The sequence below is a fragment of the Gobio gobio genome (genome assembly GCF_949357685.1).
Source record: "Gobio gobio genome assembly, chromosome: 11".
NCBI lineage: Eukaryota > Metazoa > Chordata > Actinopteri > Cypriniformes > Gobionidae > Gobio > Gobio gobio.
This window is the reverse complement of record NC_137104.1, coordinates 25,327,701-25,340,399: the sequence shown is the minus strand read 5'-3', so window position 1 is coordinate 25,340,399 and position 12,699 is coordinate 25,327,701. Positions and strand designations below refer to the sequence as shown.

At 43.9% G+C, this 12,699-nt stretch overlaps 1 protein-coding gene across 1 annotated transcript in view; it reads right to left on the bottom strand.

The window, feature by feature from the left end:
- Positions 1–12,699, bottom strand: part of LOC307133444 (uncharacterized protein) — a gene marked incomplete at both ends in the record, with an annotated part of 121,068 nt that overhangs the window by 88,210 nt on the left and 20,159 nt on the right. Inside the window, 21 exons of the mRNA XM_079828529.1 lie at positions 77–254; positions 327–430; positions 504–622; positions 914–1,270; positions 3,746–3,893; positions 3,963–4,155; positions 4,242–4,399; positions 4,475–4,572; positions 4,644–4,831; positions 4,908–4,972; positions 7,824–7,906; positions 7,983–8,100; positions 8,191–8,368; positions 8,441–8,544; positions 8,618–8,736; positions 9,028–9,384; positions 11,756–11,779; positions 11,860–12,007; positions 12,077–12,269; positions 12,356–12,513; positions 12,589–12,686. Coding sequence (XP_079684655.1) covers positions 77–254; positions 327–430; positions 504–622; positions 914–1,270; positions 3,746–3,893; positions 3,963–4,155; positions 4,242–4,399; positions 4,475–4,572; positions 4,644–4,831; positions 4,908–4,972; positions 7,824–7,906; positions 7,983–8,100; positions 8,191–8,368; positions 8,441–8,544; positions 8,618–8,736; positions 9,028–9,384; positions 11,756–11,779; positions 11,860–12,007; positions 12,077–12,269; positions 12,356–12,513; positions 12,589–12,686 — 3,188 coding nt within the window. The remainder of the gene's footprint in view (positions 1–76; positions 255–326; positions 431–503; positions 623–913; positions 1,271–3,745; positions 3,894–3,962; positions 4,156–4,241; positions 4,400–4,474; positions 4,573–4,643; positions 4,832–4,907; positions 4,973–7,823; positions 7,907–7,982; positions 8,101–8,190; positions 8,369–8,440; positions 8,545–8,617; positions 8,737–9,027; positions 9,385–11,755; positions 11,780–11,859; positions 12,008–12,076; positions 12,270–12,355; positions 12,514–12,588; positions 12,687–12,699) is intronic.

The following is a 12,699-nucleotide window of genomic DNA, read 5'->3' as shown; positions in this document are numbered from 1 at the left end:
ACCACAAAGAGCAACTCATGAATGTTTAAAAAGAGCAAACAAAACAGTCCTATAGCATCAAGAGCCATGACCTTACCCATGATTCTCAATGAAGGAATATCTCGGAAGGGAGTTCACGTCAGGCACTTGAGTGGCCACACAGCGGTCCACAAACACACGCAGAGGCACATGATTGTACTGCTTCACAGATGCCTCGATGTTAATAACGCCACCCAGGAAATAGGAGTATGAAGGCCTCTGGTAGGACCAATCGTCTACAAAAGAGAAGGAACACCCTAGGAAGAGCCACATTTGCAAGGTCGAAGGTCCAAAGAAAGTGCACTTACCCAGCATGAGCTTCAGGGAGAACATCAAGACTTCTTCACCAACCTTGGTTGAGGCATAAGGGACCCATGTTGGCCTCAAGGCATCACTGCTTACATTGTGTAGCCTGTGGTTCATGAAAGTACCCATTAAATGGTCTCCCAGTTGCACAAGCAGTGAAAGTCACAGAGGCCACTTACCTTTGATAGTGGCATTGAACGCCAACAATTGCACCATCGGCCCGGGTAATCGGAGTACCTGCAAGAGCCTCAGGGGTGTAGGTAAGAGAGAAGGTGTAGACAAGCTCATCCTCATTCATCTGTAAGAGATTGTAGTTAAAACAAGACAGTTCCTCATGAAGGTGTAATCATTATTATGAATGAGAGAAAGTGCATTGTGCAATACAGTGGACAAACACTTCAAGCAGGAGAAAACAACTGCAGAGCTTAAAACAAACATTTCTTAAGGCCCGTTCATACCAATGCATATGCCAGCTGCCCTGGCATTGCAAATACAACATACAACAGCAGTGTGAACTGACGGTCCTTGAAGAGGACTTTGGATATCCTCAATTTGAACAAACAACCGATTAAGATTTAGGAGTTCTTACCATCTGCACGCTGTTGCAGTCCTGTAATTCATACTCAAAGAGGAGCACCCTAGACTCAGAGTCCTGACCAGCAACAGGACATCCACCTAAAGACAGACCAGTTGGCTGGATCAACTGACCATTGCTAAACAAGTCCTGCTGGACTTCTACAAGAACCCGGTTCTCTCCGCATTGAACCGCTACGCTGCTGGGAGTCACGGGTTGCCTCAACTGGAAGTCCACCGCCAACTCGCTCTGCACCTCGGGAACGACGGGATACCTCCAATCCAAAGGCTTCACTGGACCCTGCAACAGCTGCTTCTCCTGAAGGCCAAAAGGCTCCTGTGCAAGGCCTCTGGAGGCAGGACCCAAAGGACTCTGAAATGGAGAAGCCACTTGCAAAGGATTCCAGAGCTCTGGAGCAGAAAAGGCAGGACTTCTGAAATCTGGATCTGATTTTTGCCCCGTGCTTCTTGGACTTTGACTGTGCATCAAACTTCCCCATGCATCAGGCAGATCAAACACAACCATCACAACCACCACTAACACACCTCTCAGAAGCCCCATCCTAGCAAACTTGGACACAAATGCCACAACACACACCAGTGCTTGGCTTTGCCATTTTGTACAGCTTTGAATGAAGGTGGCTCATCCCCTTTTAGTTGAATTGATTGCCTTTGATTCTCCTCTGGACCTGTAGAGTTTATATGCATCTCTGGGACCCACAGCTCTGCACAATTTGTATGTCTCTCTTATCTGACAAATCGAGGGGGACATTTACATGACACCATTTTCAAATGAAACTTTAAATGCATTGTGTTCATTTACACAACAACAGTGCTTTGTGGGCCTTAAAAATGCAAACTTTTAAAAACAGGGTTTCAAAGTTTTTGAAAATGAGACCATTATTGTCTCCATGTAAACTACAAAAACATGAATTTGTGAAAACTGTGACATCATGCGCATGCATATTGCGTGTTTAGTCTATAGGCACGTAGTGTTTCTTTGCAAAGTGTCATCGCCATCTACTGGATTCTCTGCAGAGATTCTCCTAGAGATTTAATCAGATCAACGTCATATTTGCACAGTCTAATCGAAAGGCCTTGGTGATGTTTTCCCTGAAGGTCGTGTCAGTGGCGGCCTCACAAAGTTCGATGGTTCGCCATGACACAGGAAGCTGTTGTAAGTCGGGCATACAATGTCCGATCTGCCCCAAACTTCAGATGTTTGATAAGAGTCCTGGCCTGAAGACATCTACATATGAGTTTCAGAATTAGGCATGGCAAAATGGCTCGATAGCGCCACCTACAACATTTCAACGAAGTGCCCCTCCCGCTACGTTTCACGTACAGGTATGAAATTCGGTACACAGCCCAATACCTACAAAAAATCTCCTGGTACAAAATCAACGACACAGAGGGAAGATAGTGAGGGAAGGGCATGAAAAAGTGAATTGAAACACAGTCATTAATTTTTGTCCACTTGCCCTCAGCTTCTTATTCTTTAACATCAGCAGTTTATGCAACTGGCCACAGACCTACGTTTTCTCAAATTTTCCGCCAAAATGTCTCTAGGAAAAATGTGTGACACAAAGAGCAAGAAGAGTTAACAGGACTAAGACTTAAGTTAATGATGGGACACTAAAATGGACAAATATAATAGTAGACCCCATTTTGAAATGTGTATTTCACAAACCTAATACACCAACAGTTAGCTCTTCAAACCAGTTAAATAGAATTCAAATGGGATGCATTTCCTTGACAGCATGGATACTAGTCAAATTGCCTTCCACGTTCTGTTTTTAATGGTGCAACAACAAGCACAGACAGTTAAACAAAGTAGCTTATTGTCCAAATCTACAGAAGCGACATGGTTTAGACCAGTTAATGTCACACTCTGGAAACGGTTTATAAAGACCCCTTTCATGAGTGAAGGTTAAAAGTCAAAAAAGTTTAAAACATTTTAGACCGCATTTACACCTGTATTTAGCATAGTCCACTTGTGATTGGACTGATAAACGCTTTAGTACCAGGTGTAAACAGGCCCTCAGACAGCAACTCAGGTGTGATACACCAGTTAAGGGACTAAACCAGCTTTTATTAAAGCACCAGTCTACTTTTCAATAAACATTGGGGCTAGCCTAAAGAAAAAAGGCTGGTCACAATTTGGGATTAAAAAGGACAATGCAGGTTGATACTGATTTCATTGCAGATGCAATGCTGTACTTGCATGACTTCGGGGGGCTTTCAAATAGCATTAGCAAAAAACAGAGGGACTTGGCATGCTTGAATATCAGTACAAGCAGTTATGTTAGTCCAGCCATAAAGCCACAAGTAGAGACCAAAACAGATTCCATTAAGAACAGGGACCCAGGTTAGCAACTGGAACTTGGCTTGTTTAGTTCAAGTCAAGCATAACCTTGAAGCAAAAAAGGGAACTCTGGTTTAGTAGTGTAGCCCAATAAATCAAACTGAGAACAGTCATGAAAGATCAATACCAAAGAGACAGTTGAGTTAAGAAGTTTATTAAAACTACTAAAGTCACATGACCAGGTTAACTTCTCCACTAGACACCACAGTTTGCCCACTAGAGATGGTCTTGACGTTAGCATCTCTTCCTGGAAAAGAAATGGTAGAATCGTGAGGCATTTAAAAACCAAATTCTCATGGTTCCTGAAGTCAGTTTACAACAAGCACTCACTTTTCCTAGTGCAGCTTTGCTCACAGGAGCCAGAAGAGGGATGGCACACTGCTGTACTACAGTGGATGAAGATCTAACAGAGGGGGGAAAGGGATAAGCCACAGAAAGAAAAACACCTAATATTAAGGATTCAGGTAAGGCTGCAGAGCATACGGTTTCCTGTAGAGGAGCCAGTGATGCTGGATCCACAAATGTGAACATCTTCACAACAAAGCGCTTGTAGTGGGTTGGGAACTGAAGACCAGAAGATCCAGCCACCGGAACCAATGAGGTCAGGTAACGGTCATCCTGGTAAGGGCATCTGAAAGGTAAAGAGGCAGTCAGAAGTGCCTTACAGCACACTAGATGGATAAAGACTGGCCTTACTCACCCATCGACCAGAAGGTCCCACTGGGGTAGACTGAGTGGACTGGGGGTTGATGTCGCCCAGCAACGTCCCAGCATTAGGACAATGTTGGGGTCGGTCCTCTCCAAAATGCGCACCTCAACATACACAGGCTCCCGCAGGACTTTTGTGACGGGATAATCAGCATCACCGTAGTAGGACGTGTATGCCTCATCCCCTGAGGAAGAAAACCAGCGTTTAACCAGAAACTGCTGCAACCTGGAGTTTTAGAAAATACTTATGCATACTTGGACAGACACTTACCTTCTGCACAGCCTTTGGTGACACATTGACCATTTGCCAGTCTAAGCTCCACCCTGAGGGGTCCAGAAGCCGCTACTGGTGGAGGTGCAGGAACAGTGTTGACCTCCACAACCAGAGCTTCCACAGAAGTAGCAGAGTACCTACACTGGAAGAGAAGCCTAGACAACAAATAGTGAGCTTGTAGCCTTTGTCAAGGATTCATATTTTTTTTCTAAATAAAATAAAATGCCTACTCAAAATGGCTGTCCCTTGTGATGGAACCAAGTGGTCCGACACCCACTTCATACGAGGAGGTCATTCGGTTTTCATACACCACATATCCACCGTCCTCCTGCAAATAGTAACTGTTGGCATCCAGGCCATTCTAAGCCATGCAGAACAGAACCACAAGCAGCTACTCACCATCATGCTTGTGCCACATGCAGTGACAGGGAACTGGTATATAGCAAAGGAAGGTGTGGATCCCACAGGACTGCAAGGTGGGTCGTTTCCACCCAGGAGACGGACTGAATCCAGGCTCAAGCGAGGTAGTGTAACATCTCTTGCCACCACTACCACAAACTGACCATCTCTTATACACTGGACAGTCACTGGAACAAGGTACAAGAGCAGGTTATTACTGAGGAGTGGTTTAACATGAACACCTTTGCATTGACTCACTCTTACCTGCCTTCCCATAGAAACACTGCTGTCCGTTAAAGCAGCAGTTGATAGCGTCACACTCAGCACCACTGATACCAGGTGGGCCACATTGGATCTGCTCATAATCAGCTACAGCACATTTGTCAAGGGGCTCTGCCTGCGCCACTGGCTGCTTAGACTGAACCTCCTGAGGAAACTGTTGACTAGCTTGTTGTTGAACCTGCTGAGGAAACTGTTGACTAGCTTGTTGTTGAACCTGCTGAGGAAACTGTTGACTAGCTTGTTGTTGAACCTGCTGAGGAAACTGTTGACTAGCTTGTTGTTGAACCTGCTGAGGATACTGTTGACTAGCTTGTTGTTGAACCTGCTGAGGATACTGTTGACTAGCTTGTTGTTGAACCTGCTGAGGATACTGTTGACTAGCTTGTTGTTGAACCTGCTGAGGATACTGTTGACTAGCATGTTGTTGAACCTTCTGAGGAAACTGTTGACTAGCTTGTTGTTGAACCTTCAGAGGAAACTGTTGACTAGCTTGTTGTTGAACCTTCAGAGGAAACTGTTGACTAGCTTGTTGTTGAACCTTCAGAGGAAACTGTTGACTAGCTTGTTGTTGAACCTTCTGAGGAAACTGTTGACTAGCATGTTGTTGAACCTTCTGAGGAAACTGTTGACTAGCTTGTTGTTGAACCTTCAGAGGAAACTGTTGACTAGCTAGCTGTTGAACCTTCAGAGGAAACTGGGGCAGATTACTCCACTGTGGAACAGCATGACAAAAAGCACAAAACCACACACAAAGTGCCAGCGATTGAACAGCACACCAGCTTCCTGCCATTGTTCAACAGCTAGTCACACTGTTGAGATGATGCCCTTTGGTCTTTTTGTATTCTACAGATTTTGGCTAATTAACGATAATCCCTCCCTCTTCATGAACAGTCATGATTCTCCAGACTTGCCCAAATGGGAGCTTATGCTACCAGAAAATTCTCATCAAAATGATACGCATGTGATGTAGGCCTATATTGACTCCAATTAGTCAGATTTGTCATATTGAAGACAAATAAAAAGGTTCATGCTCAGGTTTGCTACTGGAGCTTGCCCAAAGTACTTTGGGTAGATGTTTGGTGCATTCCGCTTTGCTTGTAGACATCCAGAAATGCTAACTAGCATTACTACTTTTACAATATCTTTATATGGCAGAAATAGTAAGAGTAGTCTGTAGTTCCAAATTTAGCAACACACTCACAAACCTCCCTAAGCACTTCCCCTCGGGGCAATCCCTGTCGCCAGTTTGAAGTGTTCCACAAGTGGACAAGAGAGGTTTATGTGGACAGACCTTCGACTCCTTAGACAGAGGGGACCAGTCTACTCATATATACTTTAATTACAAAATAAATGTAACCGTAATCAGTTACTTATGAAAATGTTAATTATTACAAAGGGGGTTACATCTGAATATTTTCTGTAAAAAGCTAGGATATGTTGAATAATATGAATTTGTTGCTTTGCCTGTGCAGGATGCCTCTTGCCATTTACAGTGTTTTTTTTATATCCAATTGCTAGGACCCATTTCTCAATACACTTTTTCAAAACTCTTCACACAGTTCTCCTAACAAACTTTCAGCTCGGCACAGCAGATCATTTCACATTCAAAATGCACTAAAACACAATTCTTTCCCCTAGCAAAGGTTTTCAACCAACACGCACACACTTTGTCAATCCCCAAACGGACGAGGCGTTTATACTTGACGCACTCGCCGTTGTACTATTCTGTGAAACGACAGAGGGCGACTCGGAGAAATTGTTCTATAAACCATCAGGAAACAGCAGTGAGAGAAGAATGTAGCTACACAGGTGACCATATTTATTTGAATAAACTTCACCAAAAACCACACTACAAAAGAATCGTGTAAAACTCAGTAAACCTTGATTGCTAATCATGAATACGGTGTATGCTTTCGATTTACCCCGAAAGAAAGTGAAATATGACAACCTGCCCCATAGGTGGGGCACATTAACATGACAGCTTGATGTTATCAGATACAATCAAATAAAACAACAAGACAAAATACAAATTAACTTTCAAATAAAATATACTAATTTCTTCTGAACATTGACTGTCATTCTTTCCTCAATAGAATAGCATAGTTCTAATAGGGGCACATTGTAACAGTTACAACATGCCCCACCTGTGCAACTGGGATTTAAACCCGTCTAGTGTCTTCTGCTGGTTAGAGCAGCATTAAAAGAACTCTCAACTTGGTCTTATTTTCAATAAACTTAAGAAATGTACGTCTGTTATGTTAAATGTTCAGTGAGAGCGTCCAAAGAATTATTAATTGGTGCAGTTTCTCTAAATAATGTTGATATGGCAACTAGTAAATACATTAGGTTTCATCATCCCGGCATGTGTGGAAAGTTAACCTGTTACAACAAGCCCCGCGTTTAAATTCCAGACGGAGAAAAATAATAACTTCTGTACCTCTGCAAGTCACATAGCATGCAGCCATAGGGTTTCAGACTAAATGGGACTTGCGAAGGTACAGTCAGTTCCACCACATTTGCAGAATAAGGCACTCTTTCCAGGTCAAAAGCAAAGTGACAAGTCAGATACAAGCAAGGATTGATGTCAGTTTTATTGAGAAACTTTCTTTTGCCCTTGAACAATTACAGGACCAAGTGTGGCCTTGCCTTCCCACTGAACACCTAGAGAGAAGAAAAAGAGCAAAGTTAGGAGCACTTAAAACATCAAAAGCAACCTTAAAGCAAGAGCTACCGACCTCCATAGGGAGAAGCAGCAATTCCACCATCAGGACCACATGTTGAGTCACAGCAACCACAAACTTGGTCATTTCCATCAGCAGCAAACCACCTGCAACAAGACAAAGCACTTTCAACATGAGCAAAGTCAGCTTTTTAAAAAAAAGAATAAGTGCAACGTACCCATTGGCAAAGGAACAGGATTTGCGCTGAGCGTCACTGGGTGCAGAAGCAATAGTTGCCTTCAGAACACATGTTATGTAGATCTACAAGGGATGACAGACAAGTCAGAAAACCAAAGCAGATGGGAAGAGAAGTCGAATTAACTCTTGTGGTACATACAGAAGGACTGGTGCTCTCCTGGAACATGAATGCCTCCAGCTGGAACTGGATCTTGTCAACCTGGGACCGAGGCATGAAGCGGGAGCTGGAAGCTGTAGCCTTGGCATCCACAAAGCACCTGACGACAAAGTCACCACAAAGAGCAACTCATGAATGTTTAAAAAGAGCAAACAAAACAGTCCTATAGCATCAAGAGCCATGACCTTACCCATGATTCTCAATGAAGGAATATCTCGGAAGGGAGTTCACGTCAGGCACTTGAGTGGCCACACAGCGGTCCACAAACACACGCAGAGGCACATGATTGTACTGCTTCACAGATGCCTCGATGTTAATAACGCCACCCAGGAAATAGGAGTATGAAGGCCTCTGGTAGGACCAATCGTCTACAAAAGAGAAGGAACACCCTAGGAAGAGCCACATTTGCAAGGTCGAAGGTCCAAAGAAAGTGCACTTACCCAGCATGAGCTTCAGGGAGAACATCAAGACTTCTTCACCAACCTTGGTTGAGGCATAAGGGACCCATGTTGGCCTCAAGGCATCACTGCTTACATTGTGTAGCCTGTGGTTCATGAAAGTACCCATTAAATGGTCTCCCAGTTGCACAAGCAGTGAAAGTCACAGAGGCCACTTACCTTTGATAGTGGCATTGAACGCCAACAATTGCACCATCGGCCCGGGTAATCGGAGTACCTGCAAGAGCCTCAGGGGTGTAGGTAAGAGAGAAGGTGTAGACAAGCTCATCCTCATTCATCTGTAAGAGATTGTAGTTAAAACAAGACAGTTCCTCATGAAGGTGTAATCATTATTATGAATGAGAGAAAGTGCATTGTGCAATACAGTGGACAAACACTTCAAGCAGGAGAAAACAACTGCAGAGCTTAAAACAAACATTTCTTAAGGCCCGTTCATACCAATGCATATGCCAGCTGCCCTGGCATTGCAAATACAACATACAACAGCAGTGTGAACTGACGGTCCTTGAAGAGGACTTTGGATATCCTCAATTTGAACAAACAACCGATTAAGATTTAGGAGTTCTTACCATCTGCACGCTGTTGCAGTCCTGTAATTCATACTCAAAGAGGAGCACCCTAGACTCAGAGTCCTGACCAGCAACAGGACATCCACCTAAAGACAGACCAGTTGGCTGGATCAACTGACCATTGCTAAACAAGTCCTGCTGGACTTCTACAAGAACCCGGTTCTCTCCGCATTGAACCGCTACGCTGCTGGGAGTCACGGGTTGCCTCAACTGGAAGTCCACCGCCAACTCGCTCTGCACCTCGGGAACGACGGGATACCTCCAATCCAAAGGCTTCACTGGACCCTGCAACAGCTGCTTCTCCTGAAGGCCAAAAGGCTCCTGTGCAAGGCCTCTGGAGGCAGGACCCAAAGGACTCTGAAATGGAGAAGCCACTTGCAAAGGATTCCAGAGCTCTGGAGCAGAAAAGGCAGGACTTCTGAAATCTGGATCTGATTTTTGCCCCGTGCTTCTTGGACTTTGACTGTGCATCAAACTTCCCCATGCATCAGGCAGATCAAACACAACCATCACAACCACCACTAACACACCTCTCAGAAGCCCCATCCTAGCAAACTTGGACACAAATGCCACAACACACACCAGTGCTTGGCTTTGCCATTTTGTACAGCTTTGAATGAAGGTGGCTCATCCCCTTTTAGTTGAATTGATTGCCTTTGATTCTCCTCTGGACCTGTAGAGTTTATATGCATCTCTGGGACCCACAGCTCTGCACAATTTGTATGTCTCTCTTATCTGACAAATCGAGGGGGACATTTACATGACACCATTTTCAAATGAAACTTTAAATGCATTGTGTTCATTTACACAACAACAGTGCTTTGTGGGCCTTAAAAATGCAAACTTTTAAAAACAGGGTTTCAAAGTTTTTGAAAATGAGACCATTATTGTCTCCATGTAAACTACAAAAACATGAATTTGTGAAAACTGTGACATCATGCGCATGCATATTGCGTGTTTAGTCTATAGGCACGTAGTGTTTCTTTGCAAAGTGTCATCGCCATCTACTGGATTCTCTGCAGAGATTCTCCTAGAGATTTAATCAGATCAACGTCATATTTGCACAGTCTAATCGAAAGGCCTTGGTGATGTTTTCCCTGAAGGTCGTGTCAGTGGCGGCCTCACAAAGTTCGATGGTTCGCCATGACACAGGAAGCTGTTGTAAGTCGGGCATACAATGTCCGATCTGCCCCAAACTTCAGATGTTTGATAAGAGTCCTGGCCTGAAGACATCTACATATGAGTTTCAGAATTAGGCATGGCAAAATGGCTCGATAGCGCCACCTACAACATTTCAACGAAGTGCCCCTCCCGCTACGTTTCACGTACAGGTATGAAATTCGGTACACAGCCCAATACCTACAAAAAATCTCCTGGTACAAAATCAACGACACAGAGGGAAGATAGTGAGGGAAGGGCATGAAAAAGTGAATTGAAACACAGTCATTAATTTTTGTCCACTTGCCCTCAGCTTCTTATTCTTTAACATCAGCAGTTTATGCAACTGGCCACAGACCTACGTTTTCTCAAATTTTCCGCCAAAATGTCTCTAGGAAAAATGTGTGACACAAAGAGCAAGAAGAGTTAACAGGACTAAGACTTAAGTTAATGATGGGACACTAAAATGGACAAATATAATAGTAGACCCCATTTTGAAATGTGTATTTCACAAACCTAATACACCAACAGTTAGCTCTTCAAACCAGTTAAATAGAATTCAAATGGGATGCATTTCCTTGACAGCATGGATACTAGTCAAATTGCCTTCCACGTTCTGTTTTTAATGGTGCAACAACAAGCACAGACAGTTAAACAAAGTAGCTTATTGTCCAAATCTACAGAAGCGACATGGTTTAGACCAGTTAATGTCACACTCTGGAAACGGTTTATAAAGACCCCTTTCATGAGTGAAGGTTAAAAGTCAAAAAAGTTTAAAACATTTTAGACCGCATTTACACCTGTATTTAGCATAGTCCACTTGTGATTGGACTGATAAACGCTTTAGTACCAGGTGTAAACAGGCCCTCAGACAGCAACTCAGGTGTGATACACCAGTTAAGGGACTAAACCAGCTTTTATTAAAGCACCAGTCTACTTTTCAATAAACATTGGGGCTAGCCTAAAGAAAAAAGGCTGGTCACAATTTGGGATTAAAAAGGACAATGCAGGTTGATACTGATTTCATTGCAGATGCAATGCTGTACTTGCATGACTTCGGGGGGCTTTCAAATAGCATTAGCAAAAAACAGAGGGACTTGGCATGCTTGAATATCAGTACAAGCAGTTATGTTAGTCCAGCCATAAAGCCACAAGTAGAGACCAAAACAGATTCCATTAAGAACAGGGACCCAGGTTAGCAACTGGAACTTGGCTTGTTTAGTTCAAGTCAAGCATAACCTTGAAGCAAAAAAGGGAACTCTGGTTTAGTAGTGTAGCCCAATAAATCAAACTGAGAACAGTCATGAAAGATCAATACCAAAGAGACAGTTGAGTTAAGAAGTTTATTAAAACTACTAAAGTCACATGACCAGGTTAACTTCTCCACTAGACACCACAGTTTGCCCACTAGAGATGGTCTTGACGTTAGCATCTCTTCCTGGAAAAGAAATGGTAGAATCGTGAGGCATTTAAAAACCAAATTCTCATGGTTCCTGAAGTCAGTTTACAACAAGCACTCACTTTTCCTAGTGCAGCTTTGCTCACAGGAGCCAGAAGAGGGATGGCACACTGCTGTACTACAGTGGATGAAGATCTAACAGAGGGGGGAAAGGGATAAGCCACAGAAAGAAAAACACCTAATATTAAGGATTCAGGTAAGGCTGCAGAGCATACGGTTTCCTGTAGAGGAGCCAGTGATGCTGGATCCACAAATGTGAACATCTTCACAACAAAGCGCTTGTAGTGGGTTGGGAACTGAAGACCAGAAGATCCAGCCACCGGAACCAATGAGGTCAGGTAACGGTCATCCTGGTAAGGGCATCTGAAAGGTAAAGAGGCAGTCAGAAGTGCCTTACAGCACACTAGATGGATAAAGACTGGCCTTACTCACCCATCGACCAGAAGGTCCCACTGGGGTAGACTGAGTGGACTGGGGGTTGATGTCGCCCAGCAACGTCCCAGCATTAGGACAATGTTGGGGTCGGTCCTCTCCAAAATGCGCACCTCAACATACACAGGCTCCCGCAGGACTTTTGTGACGGGATAATCAGCATCACCGTAGTAGGACGTGTATGCCTCATCCCCTGAGGAAGAAAACCAGCGTTTAACCAGAAACTGCTGCAACCTGGAGTTTTAGAAAATACTTATGCATACTTGGACAGACACTTACCTTCTGCACAGCCTTTGGTGACACATTGACCATTTGCCAGTCTAAGCTCCACCCTGAGGGGTCCAGAAGCCGCTACTGGTGGAGGTGCAGGAACAGTGTTGACCTCCACAACCAGAGCTTCCACAGAAGTAGCAGAGTACCTACACTGGAAGAGAAGCCTAGACAACAAATAGTGAGCTTGTAGCCTTTGTCAAGGATTCATATTTTTTTTCTAAATAAAATAAAATGCCTACTCAAAATGGCTGTCCCTTGTGATGGAACCAAGTGGTCCGACACCCACTTCATACGAGGAGGTCATTCGGTTTTCATACACCACATATCCACCGTCCTCCTGCAAATAGTAA